This window comes from Phyllostomus discolor, chromosome 9, assembly GCF_004126475.2.
Source record: "Phyllostomus discolor isolate MPI-MPIP mPhyDis1 chromosome 9, mPhyDis1.pri.v3, whole genome shotgun sequence".
NCBI classification, from domain to species: Eukaryota; Metazoa; Chordata; class Mammalia; order Chiroptera; family Phyllostomidae; genus Phyllostomus; species Phyllostomus discolor.
In genome coordinates this window covers 15,301,041-15,325,712 of record NC_040911.2, presented here as the reverse complement: position 1 = coordinate 15,325,712, position 24,672 = coordinate 15,301,041, and the positions used below count along the sequence as shown (strand labels likewise).

The following is a 24,672-nucleotide window of genomic DNA, read 5'->3' as shown; positions in this document are numbered from 1 at the left end:
GCTTTGCAGACTGACAGGAGGTGTGATACTTTTTGGCTCACAGTCCCCTTCACTCAGACCCATCACATTTTTAATCAATTGGTTAGTTTATTTCCAGCCAGATTCTGGTATGAGGAGGCTTTACACTTACTATCAGGATGTATATCAATAAACACTGGCCTTTTATCTCCATGCAAAGAATTTTCTTTTATGAGTAACCAACATATAGATGAAATTGAGGCAATAATTCTCTTTAAATCCAAATTTGACAACAAAAAAACCAGAAGCCTGAGAGTATATTATAAATTTCAGAAATAGAAATGTATACATTGTATCTCGATACAATTAGTTCTGAATACTTCTAGTACCTGGCAAGACTTCTCAATATCAGATAAAAATAAATTAATTCCTTAAAAAATGCGCAAGTATGAACATCTGTATCATCTTTAAAGTACTGATAGGTTAGAGACCATACATCCCGGTTGGCCTGACAATTCTAAATTAATGCCCTAGCATATTTCTAAATTGAGTCTCCTTAAGTCTCAAAAGTATAATTTGTACAAGAAATTAAATGATTATCCTAATCATCACCCTAATGAGTTAGCTTGAAAGTAGCCAAGAGCAAAATGCAATGTCATGATTAGCCTGTCATCATGTCATGACTATTTTTTGTTAAATTTTACTTTATTTTACATTGCTGATGAAAGGATTGACAGGGTGACGTTCAACAGCAATCCCATCTAAAAGCTAGTTTTAAATCCTTCAGCCTCTGCATGCTGGCTTTGTATCTGGAGAGGCCCAGGTGTGCACCCAAGAATGCCTTCAATTTGCCGAGTCCGGCTATGAGATTCTTCGGGCCCTGCTTGTCCTTAAGCAAGGGGTTACCGTCCAGGTCTGCAGCCACAGAACGAAAGTTTGGACCTAGTGGAAAGCAATTATGACTAAAGGAAGCTCGAGATGTTTGCTCTTTTTCTTTTACTCCCCTAGGTTTATTGAACTGTTAAAGATGGCAAGATAATCTCCTTCCCTGAGACTACTACCACTCTACACTTGGTTTTACTATTATCTAGTATGTGCTAATCAGTGCTAAACCCAAACAGGGAAGGGGCTTTAAACACAGTTTTAGGCAGAGTTGACTTTGAAATGAGTAAATCAGGTATTAATGTATGTAGCAGATGAGTGCAGACTTTCTGGTCTAAATCTGGGAGGTCTGGTGTTTATAAATTCTTATGACCAAAATTACCTTGGTTCTTCATAGAATCAGTGATGTGGGATAAAGTCAGGCGTGCGCGTGTATGTGTGTATGTGTATGAGAGAGAGAGAGAGACAGAGACAGAGACAGAGAGAGAGAGTCAGAGACAGAGAGAGAGAGAGAGAGATTCAGGAACAACCCCAAGGAGAAAATAAAGTCGGTTAGGTTTTCTCTACGGTATTGTTGCTGCGCCATCCCGCCCACCCGCCCCCTTCCACGCACAGGTACTCAGGGTCTCCCGCTGCTAGAAGTGCACAGTGCCCCCTGAGGGCCCCGCCCAGGGAATCCTAGACCCCGTCCTGCCAGCGCTCACTGTGGTGGCCCTCGCCTCATCCTTCTGGGCTGGGTGATGGAGTCTGTAGTCCGGTAAGCCAGTTTATACCAAGTGATCCGGGCTATCAGAATTGTTGGCTTTGTCTCTCTTCCCAGAGAACGTCTCCACATGACCAAGAGATTTCAGTGCCTGAACCCTACCTGATGTATTTTTCTGGAATCACGGTCATTAGAGGGGAGTCTGTATCAATTATTTTAATTAGTATTATGCATTTTTATCTATTTCACCTCTGAGCTGGTTTTGCCCCACTTGGCTGTGTACTGTACTTTTTATACAGTCTGAGAAAAAGAAAGGACATAGACAAGAAGCAGAAAGCTGAAGAATGAGGCCTAGACTAGAATTAAGACACATTCAGATTTTATCACTAGATCCATTTCTGAGCTGTGTGATTTTGGTCGAACAGTGACCTCTCTGACCATTTTTTCCCACTTGCAAAATACAGTTAACACTCTCTACCTGACCAGCTGAGGGAACTGAGACTGCCAAGGAAACTCTAAGTAAGTTACTAGAAATGGAAGAAAAAAATAAGTAAGAGAAAGTAATTACATGGTGTCTGTAAGCTGCCACACAAGCCTTCAGCAAATCTGAATGCAACACTGACCCACGATTTAAGGTGATAAATAACCCTCGACCCCGATCCCCAGACCACCCTATGCACAAGAGAGTAGATCTGACCGTAAGTGAATTTCACCATTATCACTTCTTTTCTTGTCTATATTATGCATTCCCCTGACTGTGCAGTAGCAAGGACAAAGTTTTCACGTTGTTTTTTTACTAGAGAGAAAAAGAATTATAAAGGCAAGAGAGATTGTAGTTCATTATATATAAGATAATAGAAGGTTTGGTTAATATAACTTAAAATTTAATTACGATTTTTAAAATTATAGGTCTGGTATATATGATACAAATCAAAGAACTGTATTATATAAAAAAGTGATCTCCCCTTTATGTTCTGTGACATCATTCAAGCCCCTGGCTTTTCTGGCCTTGAGGTGATGCAGGGTTGACAGAGTTAAATGCCTCAGGTCAGAACCCCATCTGTCGGGCAGAATAAGAGGGGAGGCAGGTGTGTTTGTCTGGGGCCAGGCGTTACTGGCTACTGGCGAGAAAGTGTCTTCAGTTGATGAATTTTAAGGGAGCCCACATTTGAGGTAAAGACTGTACCTCACTCAGTAAACTCAGCACATTTTCTGCTCCTGGTTTGGCTTTCCATCTGAGGATTGTGTGTGAGCTTACTTCTGAGAATGTGCGATAATACGTGGACCTCTCCGTGGAATTACAGTTTCTGCCATTCAAGGGAGCCCACTCTTTATTATTTAGATACATTGTAGGCTTTTACTATTCTTAAGTGGTAACACAGAAGATCATTTCTTGGCTATGATTGTTACTGATTTTATTTTTAATTAGAGACAGGGTGAAAGGAATGTGCCAAAGGTCAAATAGGATAAATATGTGAAAAGCTCTTAGATAACGGCTTCTCCAAGGATGGTAAAAAGTGGTCAAAGAACCTCAGGAATCCACAAGGCAAAATCGATGATACTGTAAGTCCCTAGCTCTTCAGGATTGCAAGTTACCATTTTAAAAATCACTTTTATTGATCTACGATTGAGCTGTACATATATAACATATACAACTTGGTGAGTCTGGAGAGAAGTATAAAACCATGAAAACACCACCACAATCAAATTTGCTAGAAACATATCCATTATCTCCAAAAGCTTCCCTCCACCCTCTTTAAGTTTTTGTGATTAAAAAAAACACAACATAAAATCTACCCTCTAAGCAAGTTTTTAAGTACACACTACAATATTGTTAAATATAGGCAATATGCTATACAGTAGATCTATAGGAGTTATTCATCATATATAACTAAAATTGTGTAGCCTTTTTATTTAAATGAATTTTTTAAAAACTTTGCTGTGGTTTCCAAACATGGTCATGGTATGTGGGAAAGGATTAGACCTTTAGTTTTATATATTGATTTTTTTAGCAACAGAGAGACAGTGACAGAGATAGAGAAAGAGACATCAGTTTGTTGTTCCACTTATTGTGCACTCATTGTTTGCTTCTTGTACATGCCCTGACCGGGGATTGAACCAGCAACGATGGCATATTAGGATGATGCTCTAACCAACTGACCTACCCGGCCAGAGCTATGAGCCTTTTTAAAGCCAATGAAACATTCTGCGCTGCTGCAGCAGTGGGCAGGTGTATGCTGGCTTCATTGCAATAAGAAAGCAAAAGAAACAGCTTTTCCCTTCACCTTGAACATTTATTCATTAAGATGAAAAAAGCTAATAAGATTGTTTTCCCTGTCTCTGGGGCTTTCTACTAAATGATGCTATGATCATAGCGTGTGTTTTATATATCATCAGCAATTAGAAGAACACATTTTCCACAGAATTCCCCACCACTCTGTCTGCTCAGCTCCTGAGACAGGTACTGCAGGTAACTGGGACCTTAGACGGGACAAGGAATGCGCAGGGGCAGCGGGGAGAGGGACACGAAGGGAGAGGATGGAATCATGGTCTGTGGTCTCGAGCTAGAGAGCTGTTGGAAGGAACACGGTCTCTGGGGTCTACATAGACATTTAATAGATGTTTAATAATATGTGTGAATAAGCTAGTGATTACAGTGAAGAAGTTCCGCTGTGTGCGTAGCCTGTCGACCAAGTGTTCTTGCTGAATGAAGCTCTTGTACGTGGTACATTCGTTTCCGGGAGGACGCCGTGGTAACAGGAGTGAGTCTAGCACGCGCGGCAGCTTCAGTCGGCCTGCCCCCGCCCCCCCCCCCCCCCACACACACACTGTGAGCCAGCAGTATCGTCTTCTGAGAACAGGGCCAGGGCTGGCTCTCCGCCTGTTTATTTTTTTTTAATAGTGGTTTGTACATTTTTAAAGGGTGGACTCTTAAATCATCATATACATATACATCTATATAACATCCTCAAAATTCGCTTCTTGGCCCACAAACTTGAAAAATATTTACTATCTGGCTCTTAGCAGAAAAAAGTTTGTCAACCCTGTCTCAGAATATGCAAGGAAATGTTTTCGATATCCTATTTGAACATTTTTATTTTTAATGACAGTAATATCGAGCAATCTCTGTCCTTCACAGCCGAACTAGAGGGATCAGGTTTATCCTTTTCCACCTGTGTTAGGATATTCTTTCAGTGACTTAGGTAATTTTCCTAAATTCACATTTTTATCTATGTAAGTTTACTTATTCAATAGATATGTATTGGGTACTTTGGAGATAGGTAAGGACCACTACGGGCTGTGCGATACGAGAGACAAATCTGATGTATCCCTGCCCCCTTGGAGCTTGCGGTGTAGGAGGAAGCGATTCCCATAAACATGATGTGTGAGAGGAAGAGCAGAGTCGCAGGAGAGGCAGCAGAGAGAGCCATCACTTCTGAGCGCAGGGACTGTCACTGATGCTCAGTGAGACTCTCTGTCTCTGCACAGGCTTGTGTCTGACTTTCCCATTCTGCACAATGAGAACCTGATGAAAATCAATGTTTATTGTCTCACTTGGTTACGAGTTATAACTAGTTCTAAGATATTATTGGAAGTCACGCCATATTGGAAATCCAGAGAATTATAACTAGTAGGAAGATATTGAAACTCACACCATATTGGAAATCTAGAGAATTACAACTAGTACTAAGGTATTATTGAAAGTCACGCTGTATTGGAAATCCAGAGAATTATAACTAGTACGAAGATATCATTTGAACTCATACCATATTGGAAATCCAGAGAACTGGGAGTCACTTGCACACAGCTCAAGAGAAATTTTTACCCTGTGCTTTCTTCAATGTCTATAGTAGGACTTGGTCAACGAAGGATTTACTAATCCTTTACTAAAGATTCAGTCTAGAGAACTTTCAAGGTTCCAACCAGACATTCAGGTGTCAGCAGGATTTTATTCATTTGAAGATGCACTTTTTAAAATATGGATATGGTAGGGTCGATCACGCTTGGGCCCACTCGTGTTCACTTCTGAACCACTGTGTGGGTGCAGGGTGGCTTCAACTTTGGGTCCCTCCTGCTACTCCGGTGTGTCCAAGGTAATAGCCCCTGGATTCTAGGGAAGGGTCTAGTTACAATATTTCTAGAAATTGAAACAAGCAACTCATACAGGCAGTAAACATTTTTTTGAATGAGAAGCACACGTGTCTTCCCTCACCTCCTGGTCTACTCTAGCTGAAGGACACACCAATGGTCCCTTCATCTTGAAGTTCTCACAGATCACGCACATGCTGCGTGTATAGGGTTCAGAAGTCCCCTCATGCTTCTGATCCTCTGGAGAGACTTCTCCTTGTGCTTCAGGTCACATCCTATTGAACCTAAATTGTCACGGAACAAGTTGTTTGGACGGTCCCTTACAGACGCTGACTTCCTGAGCAGCTGGAAGCTCATTGGCTCTCAGTTCCAAAGTTGATATTTCTCTTATCGCTGTGGGTTTTCATTCTTGATGTCATGCATGGACTAAGCAGAAATATATCACCTTCCTCCTGGGACAAAACTCTGTAAATATCATGGCAAAATGAATGACAGCGTTTTAATAAAAATCACTGTTTGCCCTCCATTTTCGGAAAATTGGACTCATGTAACACAAATGTTTTCTCAATATGGGTCCCTTCATCTGACTTTATATCACAATATCAACTGTGAAGTTTGCTGAATTTTTAAGGCTTTCCCTGGATCTGTCAGACCTTGATGGAATTAATCCTTCATATTTGTAACAGCAGTTTCTGCAAATTGAATACTTCATTTTTCATGAATCATAATAAAGCATTTCATGCTTTTTTGATAGAGTGACCTGCACAGTCTTTTATCTTCAAGGAAAAAGATGAGACTGTCTCTCTATGTTATGGATAATGAGGTGGGCTGTCGGTCTCCCAGCACCTTCAGGAGCTGCAGCTCTTTGTGGTCTCCTGTGAGTCTGTAATAAATTGATCACAGGTGATCATAGCCAATCTCTCCATAGAGTGAATATTTCCTAAATTTGAAGGTTATTTATTTTATAAATGGAAAAGTTAATAGATGTGAACTCATAGACTTTTATGATATTACAGCTAAAGACTCCTGAACGTTATCTAGTCTAGTTCCTTGTTTTATTATTTTTATTTTTTAATAATTTTTTATTTTAATTATTGTTCAAGTACAACTGTCTATCTTTTACTCCCATCCCAGCCCACCCACCCAGCCCTCCCCACCTCCCTCCCATTTCCACTTGCCCCTAGTTTTTGTCCATGTGTCCTTTATACTTGTTCCTGCAAACCCTTCCCTTTCTCCCCTGAAATTCCCTCCCCTCTCCCCTCTGAACACTGTCAGCCTGTTCTCTATTTCAGTGTCTTTGGTTATATTTTGCTTGTTTCTTTGTTTTGTTGATTAGGTTCCTGTTAAAGATGAGATCCTTGTTTTATTGATGGGCACATGATTCCCAGTGTGTGGCCCACATTCAGAGGGCCAGTGAGTTACAGGACTAGACAAAAAACTCAGGTTTCCTGACCCCTCCTGCTGAGAGCTTCCTTTGGCAACAGTGTGCCCTTTTCTCCCTATAAATGACGTAAATTGCTCTGTTGACCTACTCGGAAATCACCTTTTGTTTTGTTTTGTTTTGGTTTTTCTTTTTCTTTTTGAACACATATCTAATCCTTCAGAAACCCCATTAACCCCGCCTTTAAAGTGAATCCTAAATCTGATCATTTCTCACCGCCTTTATGCAATGTTTTAGTCCAAGTTGTGTTATCTCTCACTTGGACTGTGGAACTGGCCTCCTACCTTGTTTCCCTCCTTCTTCCAGTGGCCCCTGTTCTCCACACAGCAACCAGAGCGGCTCTTCTAACACAGGCTCTCCCAGCCGCAGCCCACTGGTGTGTCGAACTGGGTAATTCTCTCTTATAGGTGTGTAGCAGCATCCCTGCCTCTCACCACGAGAGGCCGCTCACACTGGCACCACGAGATGCCAGTACTATTCTTCCCAGTTGTGACAAGCAAAATTGTCTTCCAGACATCGCCACGTGTCCTCTCCGGGGCTAAATCTATTCTTTGGAGAACAACTCTTTTCAAAACAAGCAGGACCTTTTCACTCTAAAAGACTCCCCACTAGGTTTCTGTCTTCCTCAGAGTTCAAGCAAAGTGATTTTGCTTGCGTGGAAGGTCCCACACACCTCCCTTTAACCTCTGGACCTTATCTCCTTGAACTCCCTCTCTCCCTCTGTCTGACCCAGCCATGTGGGCCTCCCTGCAGGTCCTGGAAAAGGCTGTCTCATCCCCAACTCAGGGCCTTCGGACATACTCTTCAGTCTCTCTGCAGAGTTCCCCTAGATACGGGGAAGCCCTAACCCACAGGGTGTACTTGGAGGTGGAGCCTTAGAGAAGTAATGGGTTTGGATGGAGTCAAGAGGTCAGGACCCAGATGGGACTGGTCTTTATAATAAGAAGAAGAGAAGCCAGAAAAGGAATTCATTCTCATATTCTCTCTCTCTCTCTCTCTCTCATCAAATATTATTACAACCATGTGGGTAATAAAGCAAATCACTACAAATCAAAAACTGAATAATTTCTTGAAATGCATACAAACATAGGCAGTGGCTATCACCAGATGAACAGGATTATAAGCAATTATTATGATATTCAGTTTTATATCCATATTTCTTATTTGTGTATAGTAAATAAGGGTAACAATTCATGATATGGGTCTGAAAGTCCGTTGGTCCCTTCACAATTAGTGGCATCTCCAGTGCTTGTCCACTCTTCACTGCCATCCTGATGGAAATACTTCCACGCACTGGGTACTCTTTGAATGATGCTTTCTCTACATGCTCTGCATAACCTTTCTCAGTGCCCCAGCTCACAGCTGTGCACTGGTAAGAGGGTACGCATTCCCCTACTTTGAGAAAGGCTGATGAAAAACATGGGAGAGCAGAAAACCCACTTACATTTCACCAAAATGAGAGGAGGAAATGTTCAAACCCAAGGCAGATTAAGAAGCACATTAAAGTTTTACTTCTATGTGTTAATTTTGCCTGACATCTGGGAAGTGATAACCCAGATGTCAGACTGTATTACCTGTTGAGCTGAAAAAAATCTCGTTACAATCTTCCCAGCACCACACAGCAAAACCAACCTGCAGAGATTTAGCTCTAGAAGCAACAAATGGATATGGAAGCTATTCCCCTGCTCTTACTTGGGCCTGCTCCTTTTCTTTACCATCGGATTTTGCTTGAGGACACCCAGACAGTTGCCCAGGACACACGTTTCTCTCCCTAAAAATACATCAGGTCTCCTAGGCTTTGTGGAAGATGCTCTGTATCCAGAATGTCTGGCGTGGAACTGCTATGTAGCCTCACTAAGATTTCCGCTGGGGAAGTTGCTCTTGGAATCCCATAGTTGGCACTTACATTTCTGAATTCTGCTCCCTACCTTGTAAAGGGACCAGGAAAAGAAGAACCACTTTGTCATGAACATATTAGGCTTGGAAACCTTTCTGTGTGGACATTTGGTGGTGCTGCACTAGGTCAGCAAATGTCCTGACACTAAAACCACTGACCCTGATTTGATTATGGGGACTTCCCCAGAGCTCTCTGTTCTCTGTAGCAGTCTGCGGGGGCTGAGTGGAGTCGCGGGAATTCATAGACCACATGCTCAGCTTTGCCGAGATCTCAGGGAAGTCATTTCATGGGGGAGAGGGCTGCCAGATAAAATACAGAACCGTCAGTAAAATTGAATTTCTGGTAGGCAACAAATAATGTTTTAGTCTAAGTATGCCCCACACAGCATATATTTAATGGAACTATGTATGACATGATAGTATTATATACTACGTGTTGTTTTTCTAAAACTAACATAGAACTGCTATCCTCAACTTTTATTTACTAAATCTGGCAACTCCAATGGGAGAAAAACTTGAACTATCCTTTAAAATATTTCATTTAAATTTTTATCCAAATCTCCCCTACATTTTAATGATACTTAATAAATCCTCATAGTAAAATGAAACTGTGTTTCTTTCTGGTGAATCTTCCTTGCATTATTTAAATTCATGAATAAATTTCTCAAAACTTAATTCATTTCTAACTTCCACTGAAACTTGTCTTAAAGTCAAACAGCTTTAAAATATGTTAGCCTCTAGCAAGGGTTGGAATGCACACAATCTTTTAAAGATATGACCACATCTTCTGACAACTGTTTTTTACTGTGCCTTCTATTCAAGTAGGAAAAAAAAAGCCAAAAAGCACTAATACTTTGCAGAAGTCCCAGGGGGCATTGGTTCTGGTGGTTCGGCGAGCTCTACTTTCTCACTCTGGCCTGGCTGAAGTTCAAGTCTTGCATAAGGTGAAGCACATAAGGCACAGCCCAGGCCGCGGCAGAGAAAGAGAGAAAGTGCTGTTATGGTTTCACCCATGTAGATACCAAAATGAACCCAAGGGCAGGTCAGCAGGATGAGTGTCTGCAGTTCCAGTATTTGAAAAGGATGCAATTGACCACAGAGCTAAAACGTAAGAAAAGAAATGCAACCTGAAAAATGATACTCTATTTACCAAAACTTCTTTTGGGAGACGATTGTAGCTATTATAGCTGATCAAAAGAAGTCTTTTGACAGCTCCTTGTGTGAAGAACCAAGCATATTCCAAGGGACATTATAAATGTCCAATCAACTGTGGACTTTTAATTTTGTTTAAAGGGATTCAACTGTTTGGGGTCCAAACAGAGTGCTGGTCGTAACAGAGGAAAGGTGAGTCTTGTCAACAAGGGCCCACTTTCTTGGCCCTTCCTCCACTTCAGCCTCTCAGAGAAATATATGACGAATAATAATAAGATTATGTTGAAATGGTGTTCCATTAGTTGCCTTCCTGGATCTTCTCCATAATTCACCTCCCTACTTAGAAAATTAATTGACTGAAATTGCACATATTCCCCAAATATGGAAAATTATATCAAGGCAATCCAAAGAACACAGGGATCTCCATGACCTGGTTTAGGTCACCCCATATTTTGGAGAAGACCTTCGCAAGCTTGAGCGGATGCCAAAATCTCCCGGAAGTGGAATTAAAGCACGTGTGGTGGGATCGTACCCCCCGGAGATGCTGGTGGGGCACTCTGGGGCGAGGCCTGAGATTGTGCATTTCTAACAAGTTCCCAGGTGGTGTTGCTTTGCCAGGTGAGAGGCCATAATTCGAGAATGACTCTTTCACAACTTATATGCTGATATCCTAAATCCTAAGTAAGGTTGACCTAGAGTTAGGGGTTTTATTAATTTATGTTGCATTTCATTTGTTAAAATTCCCACATCATCACAAAGCCTCACAAGCTTCATAAGCTTTTGCTAGGCCTGAAGTCCAGATTTACAAGCGCATGTACGATTGATGTTTGATGAATTGAAAATTAATGATATTTCATCGTCCATAGAATCATTTTGATTTCCTCCAGTGGAGATCTCTTTTTTTATCCTAATGCAAGATAAGCAGAGGCAGTAGTATCTGTTTCTCAGGAGAGAGAATGATGAAGTTTTCTGCATTGATCCCAAGATTTGGAATCGTCGAGATCTCCAAGCATCCCAAAGTGAAAGTTTCTGTAATTCGAAAGAGATAAAATTATGCCTAGCAAGTTCTATGGGGATTTGTGTGACATTTTCTAATCTTCAAATCTTTTCAGGAGACTCTTTCGACTTCTGTGCTACTTTCCATGAATTTCATTTTTTTTTTTAGCTTTCATTGCTTTAACCAAAAGCGTTCACATTTTCGACTTGGAATGGAATTTCCGACTCCATGGGGCATTATTTTTTCACACTTACGATGTTTGATATTGCAGATAAAATGTCATACTTTAAAAAACCCATTCTAAGTTAGTCTGCCTCTGAGACTGAGCGGTCTTTGGAATTAACACGAATGTGACAGGGAGAGCAAGCACAAAGGGATTAAGCTTACACAAATATTTGTACTAGCTGTTTGATCATTTCAGTGAGTTTCTAAGGTACCGGAAGGATCTCTCCTGTCTCTGGATAATTAATAGGAACTTGGATGTGTCCCTGGCCATGTTATCTCTGATGCTTATTTGGCTGACAAAACTACAGGAATAGACATTAATATTTCTTCTTTGGTTCACCCTCCTAGAGTTGGCCCTTCTCTGTATCCTCGTCTGGGAAACATCGAAGGTTTTACTATGTTAGTACTTGTTTATGAAACTACTGTCTTTCAGAAAAGAAGAAGAAAGGAAAAATGTCCAATTAGGATACAATACTTTATTACTTTTTCTTCAGACTGACACAGAGTAAGAAAAGATACAATTAGTCAAGTGGACACATGGCTCTATGCCCAAGTCCTGAAGATTTAGGAATCTTGCCAGCCAACAAGTGGAGGGAGAGTGGGGTGGAGACTCACTCATTCTAGCCTGGAGCTCTGGTGACAGACTTAGTTATGCACGTTTCTTAGTGGGTAGGACCTTGGTACTCTCGAGTATATTTCTCCAGAACATATTCACCTTATGTCATTTTACATCAGGCAAGAAGGGTTGCTTTTTTTATGAAACAAGGCTGAGAGATGTTACTGTTTGAGGGTTCAACAGAATGACCACTGGCTTCTTAAAAATAAAATCCAAGCCCTGGCTGGCGTAGCTCAGTGGATTGAGCGCGGGCTGGGAACCAAAGTGTCCCAGGTTCGATTCCCAGCCAGGGTACATTCCTGGGTTGCAGGCCATAACCCCCAGCAACCGCACATTGATGCGTCTCTCTCTCTCTCTCTCTCTCTCTCTCTCTCTTCCCTCCCTAAAAATAAATAAATAAAATCTTAAAAAAAAAAATCCAAACAAAGTGGAAAAAAACCTTCTATAATAGTCTTTTTTCTGGATTAAATTTCCACCATTGTCATTCTAATGTAAAACCGTTTGTAAAATCATGAAGTAGGTGGTCCACTGAGACACTTCCAAAGCATTCTTCTATTGCTCTCCAAGTATTTCCCAAGAGATCTGAACCCTCGTCAGACTCTTGGCCGCCCAAATTCCACCCACAACTTTTTGATCTGCAAACTTCAAAAGTTATTTCCACTCCTTTGTCATCTTCTGTTTTATCATCTCTCTCTGTTCACACATTAAATCAGTATAGTTGGTTTCAGATGGATTCTTGGATGAAAACATTTGATAAGATTATTGCATATTTAGATATATACTGGTAGGCAAAATTCCTCCAAGGAAAATTCTAAGAGATGAGGGAACAGTGACCTGAATGGAAGCCGGTGTCATGCATTAATGGGACTCTTCGTCAGTCTGTGTGAAATACTTCACCAGGGAGTGGAGGCAGCTGGTACCTGACACGGTCAGGCTCTGAAAAGGGGACCATTTGAGCCATTTCTGTTATTTCCCAGCAATCCTGTTTGCTTGAGTCAGTCCTTTCTAAGAACTAAGTAACGAATGCATGTTATTCACAGCTGTGAGGTACCTCCATTCCAGAGCCATCTATTCAAAAATGCAGTTGTGAGAAGGGGTACACAGCTCATGCTACCAGTGAACTGCAAGGGTAATTGTATTGAAGAAATGTTCATCTTTATTTATCTTGTATACATTATGTACTCCCAGCACTGAAAACTGTCATAACCTCCTTGTTTCAGATTAAGTGGATTTTTTATTTGTGATGATGGGCACAGATGCTCATTAACATGTTGTCATAAATAGCTCTGTTGAATGTATTATGTGTTCCGTGATATAAATAAGAGGTTCAATGTGAAGTTGTTTAAAATATAGTCCCCAGGAAGAATAAAAGAGTAATAAATGCTTTTCAATATAATTGGCTGGATTTGAATCCTAAATTTAGTTCTACCTCATTAAGGTTGTCTGTATGGAAATTGCAGGTTTTACTCGAGGGAAACACCTTGACATTCAAGGACAGTAGAAACCCTTTCTGCTGTCCCTTCCTTGGTGTTCCACACGCTAGGTGCTTACTAGCTCGTTTCTTTTCTTGTAAAGGAGATATCTGTAGACACGGGCAATGCATGGATAGCAAACTTAGTTGGCATTGCAGTCAACTTAGAGCTGGGTTCTTCTAGTGGATGCCTTCAACCCAACTTAGCTCTGAGAAGTTTCCAAACTGGCTGTTGAATGTAGAGTTCAGTGCCCTCATTTTATAGATGAAGGAACCGATCTTCTTGAGAACTTCAAAGATGTCTTTGAATTGTAGCACTTTAAGTAATAAATACATGTTTATTCAGACTCCCAGTTTTGTACTTTCCTCAAAAAGAGTGGACAGTAATAATTAGATTAACTACACTAATAGGATCTGTGGGGAAAAGGGGCCTATTGGACAGTAAGGGAACCAGGCTGTATCTTTACCAATATCAGTAATTGGCAAATAATGCCCACTATTATTTTACAATTCATGTTAATTTGGCCAATGTTCCATGTGCTTTCTTTGGGTGAATGGCCTAGTTGAATGAAATGAGTGCATGATGATGAGTGACGTAGTTCACTGTGCAAGGTGAACAGGAGTGACATGATAGCCTCTGGACGTATGGTTTAGAAAAAGTTGGTGTGCAAGAGCATGGCAGGTAAGGCCAGGGAGAACAGGGAGAAGCTGCTCAGATTTATCTTCACGGAAAGTGGCACATGCAGGGCTAGGTCTGCTTCTGTCCGCTGGAGCTAGTGTGGGTCAGTCCTGTCTGAGAGTATTGATTATAAGCGGTTTGGATGCCTGCTTTGGAAGTGATAGGAAAATGGAAAGTTTACAGAAGGTACAACAAAAACATTGTTCCCATTATAGAAAAATTAAGAAAACTGGTGAAGTTGAGTTGTTATCCTAAAAGAAAAAAGTGAGGGCTAAAATATAATTTAGTGTAAAGGGCCCTTACAAAGACATGTCCATCTTCCTCTGAATCTTCACACAAGGCGATTCAGGAGAAAGGGGGATTAAATGGAATCAAGAAGATTCATTTAGAGTCTAAGAATGATTAAATATTGAAAACAAGACACTGAGTGACATTGAAGAATATCCTGTCCCCAGAGATGGTTAAACATGAAACTGAAAGTAGTATAATTGGAATGATTTAGGTATACACTTGTCTGAGCAAAGGGTGAGCCCAGTGAGCTCCTGACGCCTCATCAAAGTCTTTGATTCACCAACCAAGCATTCTGCCAAATGCCATAGTGCCAGCCCCCCAAAGAATATTCTTTAACTATACTTGTTCTAACCCCTCGGCATTCTTAAATGCCTTTCCATTCCTCCTGTTGATGTCTTATGTTCACTTATGTTTATGGGGGGAAAATCTAACAATAATATTCACTTAGATTTCCTGGCTCACGAGCAACATTGGGTGGAAATTAAGACCCAACAGGGACTTGTGATTTGAGTAGTAGCTTTATTGACTTGCTTCTGCAAGTGGAATTACTTACCTGTTTTAAAACCCACCTGAGCTTTGCTCTAAATAACTCACCCCCACTCTGTTTAGAGTTGGGTCTCTTGTTGTTGTAAATAAAACAACCTGTCTGAGTAGACTTATTTTAAAAATTAATGGTTACTATAAGCAGAATGGTGAGATAGAAATATTACCCCAAATCTGAGCACTTCACTATTACTCATTGCTGCTTTAAAATATCTAGTTTCAAAAAATAAAATAGTTTTATTTGGAAATTTTTAGTTTATTCTGCCCAAATTTTCAAGTATTGACTGATACGTGATGATGGCCATGCCTAGATTTATATAAATTCTTACTTTTTCATATTGTTACTCTTTGGTCCAATTGCTTCATTAATTATGGTTGCTTTAATTGGCTACATTTTTGCTTCTTTACCACAAAATCTTTGATTTTAAGTTTAATTAGCTCATGGGCATTTTGCAAAGCACCTAGGTTTTTTTTTTTAACGTTTTGTAAAAAAAAAGACAGGGGATTTAAGCTTGAGAGCTATTTGAATACACGAAACATGAATACATGTTTCCCTGGGCTTTCCCGTTCCAGGTTTCCAAGTCAAGGCTTTCACGTCGCTGCACTTCCTGTCGGAGCCTTCGGATGCCGTCACCATGCGGGGAGGAAACGTCCTCCTGAACTGCTCCGCGGAGTCAGACCGAGGCGTCCCAGCCATCAAGTGGAGGAAAGACGGCATCCACCTGGCCTTGGGAATGGACGACCGGAAGCAGCAACTTCCCAATGGGTCTCTGCTGATACAAAACATCCTTCACTCCAGGCACCATAAGCCAGACGAGGGGCTTTACCAGTGTGAGGCGTCTTTGGGAGATTCTGGGTCAATTATTAGCCGGACAGCAAAGGTTGCAGTAGCAGGTAAGCGGATTCTTCCTCCTCCTCCTCTTCTTTCTCCGTCTCTTCTTCTTCTTCTGTTCGTGGAGACAAGAAAATAATCTCTGCAGAAACACTGTATATTTTTAAGAAAAAAGGAAACATGTAAAAACATGCACTTATGTTTATTCCTTCAGGGTCTTGACTTTCTTTTTGGACATCATTTTGGAAAACTGAAGGATCTTAACAATCAATATAGTTTTCTGAGTTTTTTTTTTTTTTTCAAAGCAAAGTTTGGCTCAAACCGATTGACTATGTGTATGGGCTTTTTATTACTAGAAAAATAACTTTCTAATTCATTCTATTTTACGGCCTCACTAAGGTAAAATTTTGCAGTTTTTTTGTGTTTTTTTTGCAATCAGAGTGGTGAATTTAATTGTAATTTTAATGGCTCGACCTACAACATGTAGATTTCCAAATGAAAATACATTATTTCCATTAGTGCTTCTAAATATTTTAATGTTTGATAATGTGTTGACTCAATAACTGAGTAATTAGATGAACAGTTTGTTTTTAATTTTATTCTAGATATTGCAATAGCATAGAGCGTGGGGGGCAAAAAACAGTACTGAATGTTCTGGAATCCATGGGTGTGGATGTTTCTTCCCCATTTATTCTGGTTAAAGGGCAACTCATGATTTTTTTTGGCCTTTTTAGTGTTAGACCTGTAGAAAGAGGAATCAAAGTTTTACTCCTCTATAATGACTTAGTTAAAAGTTAAGCTTTGATTAAAAAAATGATATGAGACACAAAACCAGGCAAACAAATCTTAGCTGAAATAAAGTTAGGTCTTCAAATGGCTAAACAGGCTTGAAGGGCCACTTTCAAACTCAGTCCTTAGGTCTCAGAAAAAATAAAAATGTATCGACATAGCAGGCTGTTAGGTAGCCATTTGATGTGGGTTTCCTTTCCTCGGTCCCATTTAGCCTGTATCCTGGAAGCCTGATGAGAATGAGGGCTCGCTATTGGCAGTAGCATCCCCGTGCCCTCACTCTTCTAGAGAAGGTGCAGTGAAGCTGAAATCTGAAGGGGGTGATTTTTTGTCAGGCGACGGCGTGAAACACTAGATTTCAGAGATAGGTGGTCAGTGCATAACATTCAGCTCCATGCCCCTCTTTTGTGGCTTCTTTTACCCACTAAGAACTCTCTTTTATATTCAGTTAAACCAGACTTGAACTTGAGTGAAGGTGCTCTGGCGGTCAGGGTCCTTACCTAGAGGTGTAATGGCTAACCATCCCAATTGAACCTGGGCTGACCTGGATTTACCACTAGAAAGTCCCGTGCCCGCGAACCCCTCATTCTGGGTAAAACGAGGATGGTTGGTCAACCTACCGAGGGGTATCCCACCTGCTATAGTGATGACATACTGAAGCATGAATGAAGAATATCCGCTTTGCTCAGGAGACACACGAGGTGGCATCCTGATCATGGAAACTAGGGCTATCAGCCGCCACCTGGGACCTTTGAGTGATGGGTGTCTGAAATTTGATTGATGAGCATAAAGTGCGCAGAGGCCTGAGCATCCAGGTGAATTATGATTGATTAAAAGGAACAAGGAGGATCACGCTGAGGACTAAGGTAAAAGCTGTTTTCTTTCCAGAGTGCTCCAAACGCAGTAGGAAGGGTACAATCTGATTTTCTCTTCTTTGAGCATTCCTGGCCTCTCAGAGCCCATCCATCAGCTACCCACAGTGCTGAGGGAACTCTGCCAAGCTGAATGAATTGAACCAGTGTCTTGATGCCCTATTCCAAAAGGCTGATGTACACGTGCCTGTTGAAGAAAATGTCCTGATATGTTGTGGTTTCAGTTTTCCTGCAATCTAGATTTATTTTTAACGCGTTCTCTGTTTCAGTGATGAAATGAAGAACAATTTCTTCCCTGTGAGATATTAAAATAAAGTGGCTTCAGCTTTTGTATTCTGTACAAGGATAGGCTGGCAGGTTCAGTCACTGAGTTACAATCTAATATTAGATTGTATCATTTCGAGGCAATAAGGCTGTTCACGGTGTTTTAGACACTTACCGTGCTGTTTGGCAATACAGCATACATCAATGTTATGTCTGCTGAGGTTAAAATTGCCAAACTACTAGAATGCACAAGGGGCATATATCTTCCTCGTAATAAAGACTGTGGACCTGATTTAATCTCATTTTTAAAGCATTAGCAGTCAATAAACCAGTCACCACTAAAAGGTGAAAAAAAACCCTGCTCTGTACCCTGAAGTGCAATAGAGAGCCCATTTAATATGAATACCCCTTTTCCATTTTTGCTCGCTCAAAGTGTCTTTTGATAAAAAGGAATGTGGCAAATGAAATCTGTCTTTAATCAATCAGCACGTTTCGTGCAGTTGTCTTGCCAGACACACCATTCATCCTCTTTTCTAGGAACTTCTCAAGTGCGCTTTACACCCTGAGTGCACACTTAGCTGAAGAGGGAGGGAGAGTCCCAAAGATAAAAGAAGGAATGTTGTATTCCATCCAGCTTCTTGTTAACAGTCCCGGTGGTAACAAGCTACTGACTACTGGTATTTCTGGTGATTGTGAGTTCTATCGATAAGGAATGTCTGGGCTATTAAATCTCCATTTGAAAGCACCTTGGCCAGTACTGGCTAGAACTTGGGAATTTTATTTGTATCCAAGTAGCTCTAATCTGAAATAGTGCAGTATTTCTCTGCCATGAACACCTCTGTTTCGCCCTCTATAATGAGAACAGCTTGAGGAGAGAGGCAGAGCCAGACCTCATAAAGCTTCTCCTACTACCCTGTCGGCCTAGCAAAGTATCGGACGTGTTTAGGAATTCAGTAGACATCAGTCTTACTAGTGAAGACATGTGGTTTGGGGTTGCGAGCCATATATGGAGCCGTTTTTATCAATGTCATCTTCTTCTCCCTCATTCCCCTCGTCTCCCTCGCCCTTCTCCTCTACTCCCTTTTAAATGAACTTGATGAGATTAAATTTACCTACTTACGTGTCTGTAAACACAATCTCGGTGAACTGAGTTGAAATAATTTAATTTATCTCTCAATAGTCTACAAATTAATGAACTATTGAGGACTTTGGAATTAGAAGTTGGACTGTGCTGGAATACTTTATATGCTACTTTAAAAAATTCATGTGCCAATTCTTCATTCATTCGTAACCCATAGCATCAAGATGACCTTGCACCTGGTCAAGCACATGTTTCTTACTCCGGATACTGCCTGCTGTCTAAGCTGCTGGATTCTCTGATGCAAAATAGACATAATGATAACCTACCTCCTGAGCCTGTGGTGGCTTTTAAATAACATCTAGGATTTGGAGCCTAGTAGAATAGATTCTTACTCTATGACAGCTGTGGTACAAACAGACATCATAATGGTTGTTATTGTGTTATTATACTTATTAGGAAATGACAGCTATTAATATTTTCATGTGATGGTATAAAACATTTTTTAGGGGGTAGAAATACAGGCTACAAATCATGAGCCATAAATACCATCACTCTGGATCAGATACCTGCCTTTGTAATCTATGAGCACGAACTGGCAAGCCTGGCTTGCGTGTCCAAAGAGTTGCGTCTGCTCAGTTTGTTGGCAAGCGGTGCCAAAATCTATTTGACTATAAGATTCATTTTTAACAAGTTGAACTTCTATTATATTGGAGCCAATATAATTTGTACTGGTCAGACAAATTATTGTCTGACCAGTCAAAACTCCTGGTCAGACCAGGAGTTTTAGATCAAGCAACTGCTGCTATCGTTTCAGAAACAGATGCTGAGAAATATTCTCAACTGAACCTCCTTAGTGCCCTTTCAACATCAAAGCTGGGGTCATAGGCGTTAGTAGGTCTAGACTAGGAATATGACGTAACTCCAGCACAAACAAAAAAGCCAATGCTAACAGGTGAGAAAACCAGATCACTACAGAGCTTATGAATAATCATGAAAGTACCATCTCCTTTATTTTTACCACCATACATTCACCATCCAGCACACCTGTGTATCCACGCAGACACCTGCCCACCCACTTCCCATGCAGGGCTCTGAGGATCAGAGTGGAACCTAAGACCTAAAACTGCTCTAGTTCATGCCCTCGGGGATGGAGCGGGTCCAGCCCTTCCTCCCCCAGACGAAGCAACCCTGACCTCAGGAGACGGTGTAGGGTGTTTTTTTGTCCAGGTAGCTTCTTCTTTTGTTAATTTGTAAGCATTTGACTCTTGGATACTAAAGCCATTGACTTGATTTTTTGGTAATACTTTGCTCTTTGCACTGTCACATGCATTATCTCATAATATGGGAAAAAAGTTCTGTGATATACATACCCAAGTTGACAGAGAACAACGTGAAGAAAAGGGTGTAGCTCCATTTTACAGGCAGAGATGGGGACTCCCATTGCTCAACTGGCTCGTACTTATTCCCTTATCACTTTTCTTCTTAATCTAAGGACTTGATTTAAGAAAACTGCTAATAGTGTCCCACACAGTTAGTCTTTCCTTTTTAATCAGTGAAACTCTCTAAAATATAAAGTAAGGAAAAAAATAATAGCTTTTATTTATCTCTTTAGGCCCTTGAAAATATTAACTGTATTTTTAAAATAGTTGTAGAGGAAGAAAAATTTTTCTGTGTCTTTCTAGGTTCTGTGCTGCTCTATTAATGAAATTTACATAAAACAGATTAACAGGGGAAAAATTGATTTTATGTGTATGGGGAGTCCCATAAAATATGAAACCCAAAGATTGTCAGGCAGCTAAGCCTTACCTGCCATTGTAAAGAATGCCATAAGAATCTGGGGCTTCAAAGGGGGGAAGATTAATTCACAGGATGATGAGAAGAACGGATGTCGTTGGTACTTGGGTGTGTGCCCTGGCTTTCAGATAGGACATTCGATTACAAGTTATCTCTGGTAATAGCTCTCTCTGTGGGCCACAGCCTCCGTCTACATCCTTTGGGGTAGCTAGGAGGGAGGTAAAAGTTTTTCCTTGAGTCTGATGGGTCTTGTTTGCCGTCAGCTCCAAAGAATCTACATGCCAGAGTGGTACATTCAAGGATAAGCCTCTCCTTCATAGTCTTTCTAGGGGCAAGATTTTGATTTTCGTTTCCCTTTGTAACTGTTTTTGTAATTAAGGCCAAGTTTGCACTTTCGTTTGTTTCGCGAAAATCAAGAAAATAAAAGGCCAACTAAATTGCCTTTACTTGAGCTGCTGTTTTATTCAGAAACATATTTTTTCCCCTGTAGCAGTCGATGTTTCAAGATGCAAATTGTCGCATTCCGCTTTTAAATAACACAGGCATTATAATTAAAATTCCCTCATGTTTGAGAAAAATAATTAGTTACTTGAGAAGTTGTTTCAGTGAATTCCTTTCCAGAATGCCTCCCATTTAAATGAGTTATGAAATAATTAGTGAAAGCATATTATGGCAAGAGAAGCTGGAATCGCCTCAGCAAAATGGAGCATTTTGTGAAATGATAACTTGACCTTTACGTTTTTACTTGAGAGAGAACAGGAAAAAAGGAGCTTGTCTTAGGAGAAGGGAGAATAAACCACATTGCCTCGGGCCCCTCAAGTGTTGCATAAAGGAAACAGCAAGAAAAAAATGTTCATATTCCCTTTCTCTACAGGAACAAAAATTAGAATCTGGCCTAGTAGGTCAAGTTCATCTAGTGAAGCAGTTTGGAAAAATGTAACCCCGGGCCCTTGAATACTCTCCGAATTCTGTTTTGGGAAGGTTCAGTTACAGAGCGAAGGTTTTCATTTTAAACCAATAGCGATATTGTTTATTCTTAAACAATATGCAAGAAAATAAATAGTTTTGACTCCACAGTTCTTAATAGTCTTAATTATCTCCACTTGCCTAAATGTTTTACTGTTTTATAGTTAAAATATGAGAAAAACATGAGAACGAAATATGATAAGTATTAATATGCGTATTAACCTTATAATTTTTGTTTTAGTTTTATTCCCAAGTAAACTAGGATAATCGATATTACCCCAGTGCCTACTTACCTGCACACTCCCTTACCCTGAACTTAAATAACTACATTTTTAAAACATTTTTATTTATTTATTTTTAGAGAGAGAGGGAAAGGGAGGGAGAAGAGATGGAGGGAAACCTGGATCGTTTGCCTCTCACACACCCCCAGCTGAGGACCTGGCCCGCAACCCAGGCTTGTGCCCTGCCTGGGAATCGAACTGCTGACCTTTCAGTTCAGAGGCCTGTGCTCTCAGTCTACTGAGCCACACCAGCCAGGGCTTGAATAACTGCATTTTAAAGAGTAGGTTTTTAGTTGTCCCCTTCCAAAGTAAATTAACTCTGCAGTAAAATTTAAGTAGAAATATATTCCTAAAGATATGCAGTGTGGATAGGCATCATCTGCCTGATAGAAATTACAAAAGAGAACGTGGCAGGGCTTTTTACAGTAGAAACATCAACAAAATAACTTTTTAAAAATCTTTCAACCTTTCATTCCCTTTTCTTTGTTATGAATTCTAATTTATGTGTCAATGTAAATAGCTAATTATTCATTCTGAAAATCAGTATTTTAAGAGAACTGTTCTTTTATTCAACCCTTAAGCTAGCTACAGTGTGATTTTTGCAGATGCTATAATTTAACTGGAGTAATATCTAAAATAACTCAGTGACAGTAGCCGAAAACTCTTTTGAGTTTTAGAAAATCCCTTTGGAATAAAAAACCTTGATTTTTTTCTTTTTTAAAAATAAATGTCAGCCTAACAAACACTTACATCAGAATAAGTAGATAGATCAGGGGATATAATTATAAATCTTTGATGAGATTATGACTGATAATAAATTTAGTAATTCATTTTTACTTTTATGAACCTGCCTCTGGTACTGAGTTTTCCTCTTATGCTTTTTTTGTCCAGGCTAAAATTTATTGTTTAAGTTTAATATTCCCTAAGTTATTTATGTTATATATGATACAAAATTTTATGATAAAGCAAGAAAACATTCAAATGTAGGGGATGTTCTAGAAACTAAGTTGGCAGCAATCATGGAAAATCTCATGTATGAGATCTGCCCAGAAAAGGTTCAACTATTTTTAATATAACAAGAACAGTTTGTATGACATTGATGTAACCTGGCAGCCAAGGCGAGTGGACTGGAAGAATGCGCATGTGTGAACAATGATGACTTCACTGTACTAGTCAGTGGGGGAGGTAGATGCCGTTGAGTGAGCATGTGTACTGTGTGGCCATCACATTCAAAAGACTGAGCCAGGAGAACAATGAATCTGCATCCAATTTTGCATTAAGCTTAAACATTCCTCCATGGAAACTATTCAAATGATTCAGACGGCCACAGCTATGGGCAACTGATGATTGGCAGCTTCATCATGACAATGCACCTGCTCATACATCATGTCTTGTGCAGAATTTTTTGATGAAACTCTGCACAAGAGTGAAGATCACCTGGGTGATGCACCCCGCTTAAAGCCCAGATTGGGCACCCTGAGACTTCTGGCTTTTCCCCAAACTAAAATCACCTTTGAAAGGGAACAGGTTTTATACCATCAATGAAATTCGGAAAAATACAATGGGGCAGCTGATGGTGATTTGGGAGAACTGTGTGAGGTCCCAAGGTGCCTGCTTTGAAGGGCACTGAGGCATCATTGTCCTATCTACATTGTTTCTTATATCTTGTTCAATAAATGTCTCTCTTTTTCATAGTACGTGGCTGGATACTTTCTGGACAGCATCCATACAACTTTTTCTGTCAGAATCAGTGTATATAGATGAAAGTACTGAATACCATTAGTGAAAACACTTTCTCCTCTCCCCCTAAGAAGTTATTGTTTTTTAATAGCCTAATGTGTTATTTATAATGGATATCTATATATTCAGTAATAAGCACTGTAATCCATGGGTCATTTCTCCCATGATTGTTAAATATATCTATCGTTAAAAGACAAAATTCAGCTGAGTGAATTTGAGGATCTAGTGCTTTATTCAGAAGTTCCTGTCTAGATCTGCGCACATCTAGCACGGGGAGAGGAGGTCCAAGGAGCCAGGCTAACTGGAAGGCTTTTATAGGGGAACGTGGGCAGGGCATCCAGCAAAGAGTGGGTTGCTTTAGGCAAGGGCACCCCCTCCCTGAGGGGGTCTTATCAGGCGGAGTGCCTCTCTGGTGCTGACCAGGAAGTTCTGTTTTGACTGGTTAAAGGTAGCATTCTTGGGAGAGGCTGACAGTGCGATTAGGTTAAACAGGAAGTTCTTGGTTTGTTGATTTGGGGCTTAGTACAAGTGACTCCATTGGGACTTTTTTTTTTTAGCAGTATTATTCTGAAGAGGTAAGAATGAAAATAAATCAGAGTTGATTCCTAGTGAATAGGTAGCCACTGAGATACAGGAAGGAGCCCTGTATTCTTGATGTAGCAAATAACTTGTTTTAAACTTTGAGTCACGAGTTTAGCATAAAACAATGAAAAATGTTAATAACCACAGCAGGTCTCAAATGTATCTCCTCATTTCACAGTATATTAAGAACATATGAAATACAGTGCAATATGATCAAAGCTGCCACTCCCTGTGCTATAGCTGAAGTTCTTTGGAGGCTCCCTATTAGAAGACAAAACCTATTGCTTTAGCCCCAGAGGTCAGAATGATTTCCACTGAGAGGCACATTGAAAACACATCCAACGCATCTGAAAAGCAGCCCTCTGTACTCATAATCCATTACATGTCTTCAACGGGGGTGTCTCTCTAAATGCCACTCAGGTATGGAGGTACCTGCTCTAACGGGACTGTATAGAGCTACAGGGCTGTGATATTGTGATTTATAATAAGACGTACATATTTGGTTTTCATCCTGTTTCTGGCATGGAC

At 40.3% G+C, this 24,672-nt stretch overlaps 1 protein-coding gene across 1 annotated transcript in view; it reads left to right on the top strand.

Annotated features, from left to right (window-relative positions):
• The window catches only part of DCC (DCC netrin 1 receptor), a 1,018,954-nt gene that overhangs the window by 353,636 nt on the left and 640,646 nt on the right, over window positions 1-24,672 (top strand). Inside the window, exon 2 of the mRNA XM_036010199.1 lies at window positions 15,517-15,837. Within this exon, the coding sequence (XP_035866092.1) occupies window positions 15,517-15,837 (321 nt within the window). The remainder of the gene's footprint in view (window positions 1-15,516; window positions 15,838-24,672) is intronic.